Below are 6,045 nucleotides of genomic sequence, written 5' to 3'. Positions count from 1 at the left end.
GATATTGTCAATCAACGCTTTCAGCGCTACGGGACATTTGCGGTTCTTCCGGGTGATCTTGTGCGTCGAAACCCATTGGCTTCACCCCATTCAAAAGAGTATCAAAACGTTGTCTTTGCGTCAAAGAGTGGCATCGACAAGGGTAAGTATACCTTTTCGGACGTGGTGTTGCCTCTTCCTGGTGTGGGGATACGGTTACCGGAGAATCACACAACGGATCTGTACATCGTTACACTGCAACGCATGGGCATTTTGTTTAACCCAGAGAGCAAACAATGGGACATTTTTCGTCCCAGGCGTAGCTTTAATGGTGAAAGCTCCGGTCAACGTGTGGCTGGGATATCATCGCCGTACCATCGTTTTTCGTCCTCCTTTGCGCTGATGGAAGAAGAGTTGGGTAACAATACAACCATTGTCGAGCCTATTGATGGCCGAGACAATGAGGCAGGGGATGATCCGGGTTTGTGGACAACAGGAGCAACCACACCAATGGATGCCAGTCAACTGAGGAAAGACCTGCGTCAAGGAGAGTTGCCTGGAAATCCTTTGGGCGTTAGTGTCTTTGGCTTTTATCGTCATGTATTAATGAATCCGTCACCAACGTTGCGCTGGCAGATGCAATTGGACCGCGCTAGTGATCCGCATCAGCGGTGGGCACTCGGAGTGCGACAAGCCTTTGCACAGCCCCATAGAGACATATTGTCTGTGACGGAGAACAATACTCACAATAATCACCACCAGAAACAACAACAGCAACAATTGTTTATTGGTCACAGTCTTTTGGGTGGAAGGAGTGGCTACGGGAATGTCCGACGGCGGCGTGGTACACCTCCTGCACCGTATTGGCTTTCCAAAAAGAATGAGGCATGTCTTGATTTGTCTTTTGAGCTGCCATCTAGTGTCTACCCAAGCATGATGTTGCGTGAGCTTACAAAGAGCGATGTTAACAGTCCGGAAACCGTGGATCTGGACGGGCCATTGCTTGACAACAGAGCAAAGTCATGGAACGATCTTCGGGCAGATCAGCAGGCAACGTATAAGAAGCACTTGGCGAAGAAGCGACAGAAGTTATTTGTAAGTAGACCACGTGCTATAAATGTGGCGTTGTTGCATCAGCACATTTTTCGTAGTGGTGGTATGCGTCGTAGTCTCCTGCCATCCATGCGTGGCTACGAGAATGTTTCCAAGTAACGGAATGGGGAAGAGGGTCGAGCTGTGGGGCTGCGAGATGGAGAGAGGGAGAAATTATGGGTGAAAAGGCAGGGAGAAACGAAGTCTGCGTATGCCACTGCTCCGTCCATGCGGCTTCGTTTCCGCTTTTTTGTTGCTGGTTTGCATCATGAAACGATTTCATCCGAGGCGAGTGGTGTTGCTGCTTGTTACGTTGGAATAAAAGGAGCAACGGTGATGATGATGATGATGATGATGTCACCTAACATCTATACATAGAACAAGATGGTGTCTTTATTTCTTTTGTTTTTCTTTTATTTGTTATTCTGATGAAGTGCACATGAATTTGTTACACACATACGCACACACAAATAGGCGCTTTTTCCACATGTCTCAATGTAGTAAGTTGTATCTTTATAGAGAAAGTGGGGTGCGGGTAAATAAAAAGTGAGGCGATATTTAAAAGGAGGAGAAGGAGTGAAATAACAATTGTGTGTTTGTGTGTGTGTGTGTGTGTGTGTGTGTTTGGAGGGGGGAAAGGGAGTATGTTTCATGGAGAAGGTGGTTATGATGGTGTTCCTATGGTTTTGGCTCAGCACATATATATATATATATATATATATCCACCTTTTATTTGCTTTGGCGCACAAATACACACGTATACATACATGCATGCATGCAACCACCTACACTTCTATTCTGTGGCGTGCGTCTCTGTGTCTTTGTGTATGCTGGAGAAAACATGAAATGAAGAGAGTAAGAAAGGGAAGGAGATTGCGTGGAGGTATCCATAGATGTGTCCTAGTTCTGGAGACTGTTTTTTGCGGCACACAATTTTGATATATTTATACCTGCATGTATACATTGTTTTGTTTTTTTTTTCTTTTTCTGCTTTACACACGAGGGTTGTGGTGAAGGAGGTTGTGATCTGAGGTAAATAGAGAGAATGCAACGCGATGTGTACGCATCGCTTATTAAGAAGCGTCACAAGCACATGATTCCGCTGTTAATCCATCAAGTCTCTGGAGACGTTACCCGCGAGAATGTCTTTGATGAAGTCTTTAGTGGTTACAAACTTCGGCGCATTGTGCTCATGACTCACATGGCTGCCACCTCCTCCTTATCGTCACGTCTGCCACGTGATGTCATTGTGACAGACTTTGAGAAACTCAAGGCGATTCATCAGCCGCACTTTCACTACAAGCTTCTTCCATTGCTCTGCACAGACATAGAGGCATTTGCAGCAATGCAAGGTATATGTGCAAGTGCCAATTCCCCCTTCACAATTGAGGACCGCAGGGACCCACAGGGCCTGACGCATCGTCTCGCGAATGGTTGTGCAGATCGACAGGCCGTGTGCGAATTTTTTGCGGAACACATTTCACCGGAGGAACGCGACGTGCCAGTGTTTTCACGCAAGTTGCCCATATCCGCGGTGGTTTTTGACGGCCTACTCCTTTCGAGGAAGGCAAATGACGTGGGGGCTAGAGTAGCCGCACTGTTGACGGTGCACGAGACGGCTACAGGGAAGACCATCACAGAACGCGCGCTCATGCGGGATTTCTTTAGCAGCCCGCTTTATACAAAAATGTGCGGCAATAGCGACGTGGGTCAGGCGGTGCGTTTGGCACACCAGCGGCTGCACTTCATGGCTGTCAAGCGGCCGGTTGGGACGGATGACGGGTGCCGACGGACTCTTCTACGACTCGCATCGGAGAAGAATCTTTTTGTCTTTGAGAAGTTGGCCGATGAGTACCACTTTGCGCATTTGTAGTTTGTAGACACAGAGAAAAGGGAAACACAGAAAAAAAGAAGACGGTGAGGGGCGGAGAATAAGATGAAGTGAAGCGAGTTTGCCACATTGAACAATGAGAAGAAGCCATCATATGGTAAGCACTGACGAACACAGTGCAAGACAGGTGAGGGACTGATTTTCTGGGGAGGGGAAAACTGCTCAACCATGAGGTGCGTGGATTGTTGTGGAAATGATTTTTTTTGTGTGTGTGTGCGTGCATGCCACTTAATTGGACTGCCTCACCCTTTTTTTAAACTCTTTTTTTTCTTCTCTCTTGTAAACGCCGTACTGCGTTGGCACCTTTGGGTGTGTGCCGGTAACAAGGCAGGCAGAGGGTGATAGCGGCAGCAATCTAACGGAAATTAAAGGGGACCGCACCGCCGGGAGGGGGACGGGACGGTGTTATTGGGCGATGACAGATGGGTGGGACAAATGCATCGGGGAGAGTAATGCATGGCTTTTCAGCACTCTGCAGCAGCAGTTAAACTACGAGAAACCGTTGCCAGTGCAACAGGCCGTGATCCCAGTAGTTCAGCGTGCGTTATTGAGCGGGATTCCTATGGATTTTTGTCTCACCGCCCCCACTGGCAGTGGAAAAACACTCTGCTACCTGCTGCCCATGCTGCACCTGGTTACAGATTGCAAGAAGGGTGTGGACCACACACGCCTCCGGGCATTGGTGCTGGTGCCAACGAAAGCCCTTGGCATGCAAGTATTTCGCGAATTGCAGCAGCTTACCCGTGGCACATCCATCGCTGTGGAATCGCTCTGCAAAGGGGATATTAGTGTGAAGGAAGAAGCAGAATCCATTGTGCGCTTCGTCACCGTCGTAAACAGCATGCCTCTCCCAGGTGATGCAGAAAAGCCCAGCTCTGGTGATGTGTACGGTGACTGTGATCATGATGCCGCTGTTGATGATTCCACCAGTGATGATGTTGCGCGGGCATCCTCTCGGCTGCATTACTACTACTCCCGTGTTGATATTTTGGTCGCGACGCCACAGCGTCTGCTGCGCCATCTTGACGGTACGCCTGGACTCTCTCTTGCCGACCTGCGTTTTCTGGTTATTGATGAGGCGGATCAAGTCCTTGCTGGGAATTTTTCCAATTTTGTAGCAAAAGTGGTGGAGCGCTTTGAAGGGGAACAGGCGACGCGTGTAGGGAGTGTGGGTGGAACGCGTCGCCTTGTGCAGTTGAAGTACAATCTACACAAGATGCTCTGTTCTGCGACCCTTTCCTCGCACATTGCTCGCATCTCGGAGGTGCGGCTACGGAACTGTCGTCACTTTGCGTTGGATAGTTTTGGCAGTGACATTCACCGGGGTGATGAGGGTGAGCCGCTCCCATTGACCAATGACACGAGGACAAGAGGGAAGAGGCGTCGTGGCGCCAAGGATGGGGACAAGGGGCAACAAGATAGCGATGAAGAAAACGATGATCCAGTGGCAGCTTTGCCCATTTCACGCCAACAACTGGTACGTACTTCCTTTGCACTTCCTCCAAAACTGCAGGAACATGTCGTTTTTGTGGAAGACTGGTATCGCCATGCTGTTTTGTTGAAGCTCGTCCGAGCCATTATTGCGAAGCAAAGTACGGGCTGCGCACCGGCAGGGGCCATCTCGCCGCGTGGAAACAACAACAAAGGCAATGACGTCAATGGCGATGCTTCTGCCGGTGGTGATGGGCATGGCGTGAATCCAGAAGAAGATGGTATTCTGAGAGACGAAGAGAACGAGGTGGAATTCCGTGCTCTTGGTTATCGACGTCATAAGCGACGTGCGTCTACAGTAACTATGTCATCGCCTAGCGAATATCCGTCGTGCAGCGACGATGCCGGTAAACGCATCCTTGTCTTTTGTCGTACAGCGGAGGAGGCGCGTGTTATGGGTCATTTTCTTCTTTCTGCTGGCGTAAAGGCGACGGAGTTCACGACCCTTTCGACCGAGAGTGAACGGCGGCGTGCACTTCTTAAATCGTCACCGGATGCATGCATCGTCGCGTCGGATGCTTTGATGCGGGGGGTGGACGTACCTAACGTGGGCCATGTCATTATGTACAACCCGCCGGAGACGCTTGCGCAGTATGTTCACCGCGCTGGTCGTACAGCACGGGCCATGCGAGCAGGCCATTTGCATCTTCTCCTACAGAAGAATGGACCAAGTGGAACCCAAAAAGATGGTGAAGTTGCCGTTTTTAAAGCCCTCAGCGCTGCTGTTTCACGCCGTCAACCCGTACTATACGAACGCCATTTCTTCATGTTTGACAACCCTCCAAATGCGGCAGTCCCCGCCACAACCGCCGCTGGTGGTGGAACCAGGGAGGACGCAACCACAAAAGACAGGGCACTTCTGTTGGTGGAGGAGGCAGATGGATACCTGAAGAAGACACAGGCACGACTGGCGACGCATTGGTCATCTGCAATTGAAAGCAGCCAAAAAGAGAGGATGGCGAAAAAGCGGACAGCTGCAACAGGCAGTGAATCGACAATTCATGCACCCTCTGTGAAGAAGGAGCGCAAGTCATGAATGAATGACGCATGGAAGGAGGGTATTCAACGGGCAGGCATATATAACCCGACGTATGTGTATATATGCCTTTCTCTGCTGCTGCTGCTGATGCTGCGGGTGGTGGTGGTGGGAAATTGTGGCGTTTCTTTTAGAAGCGATTAAAGCAAGCATAAAAAAAAAAGAAAATGGTGACATGAAAAATAAAAATGAAAAAGGGAAAGAAAGTATTTAAAAAAAAAAAAAGAGGTATTTATAAGCAGAAGAAAAACGAAGAAAAAGAGAGAATGAAGGGATATATAATATATATAATGCGTATATATATATATATATATGTTCCTTGTTGGTTGTTATTGTTGTTTTGATTGGGGCAACCGGATCCCACTACGACTGCATGCACAAAATCTCCATATATAAAAAGTGGAAGGGAGTATTATCTTCTTGTGGCCCATATTCACACAAACAGTTTCTTTTCCCCTCTGCCTTCCTAAGGCTAATTTCTTTGCTCTTTCTTCTCTGCCTTTTTATTCTTTTTTCCTTTCCCTTGCATTACACATGCGCATTGTTGAAGAAGAAT

At 48.7% G+C, this 6,045-nt stretch overlaps 3 protein-coding genes across 3 annotated transcripts, besides 6 other annotated features; all 3 read left to right on the top strand.

Annotated features, from left to right (window-relative positions):
• Tc00.1047053507945.30 (hypothetical protein, conserved) lies at nt 1–1,191 on the top strand (the record flags this gene model as incomplete). The annotated part of the gene is made up of 1 exon (XM_799391.1): nt 1–1,191. A coding segment is annotated over one exon (1,191 nt), but the record flags the coding sequence as incomplete, so codon positions are not given.
• Nucleotides 1–6,045: a sequence feature (heterozygous, non-Esmeraldo-like haplotype).
• Nucleotides 1,406–1,428: a microsatellite.
• Nucleotides 1,661–1,695: a microsatellite.
• Nucleotides 1,770–1,793: a microsatellite.
• Nucleotides 2,117–2,944, top strand: Tc00.1047053507945.20 (hypothetical protein, conserved; the record flags this gene model as incomplete). Its single annotated transcript, XM_799390.1, has 1 exon — nt 2,117–2,944. One exon carries the CDS (start codon nt 2,117–2,119, stop codon nt 2,942–2,944), a length of 828 nt encoding a protein of 275 aa, XP_804483.1.
• Nucleotides 3,378–5,489, top strand: Tc00.1047053507945.10 (ATP-dependent RNA helicase, putative; the record flags this gene model as incomplete). The annotated part of the gene is made up of 1 exon (XM_799389.1): nt 3,378–5,489. One exon carries the CDS (start codon nt 3,378–3,380, stop codon nt 5,487–5,489), a length of 2,112 nt encoding a protein of 703 aa, XP_804482.1.
• Nucleotides 5,643–5,756: a sequence feature (T-rich).
• Nucleotides 5,764–5,803: a microsatellite.

This window comes from Trypanosoma cruzi, genomic scaffold (genome assembly GCF_000209065.1).
Source record: "Trypanosoma cruzi strain CL Brener 1047053516569 genomic scaffold, whole genome shotgun sequence".
Lineage (NCBI taxonomy): Eukaryota > Euglenozoa > Kinetoplastea > Trypanosomatida > Trypanosomatidae > Trypanosoma > Trypanosoma cruzi.
Note: the sequence above shows the minus strand (reverse complement) of the source record. Positions and strands in the feature narration are given on the sequence as shown.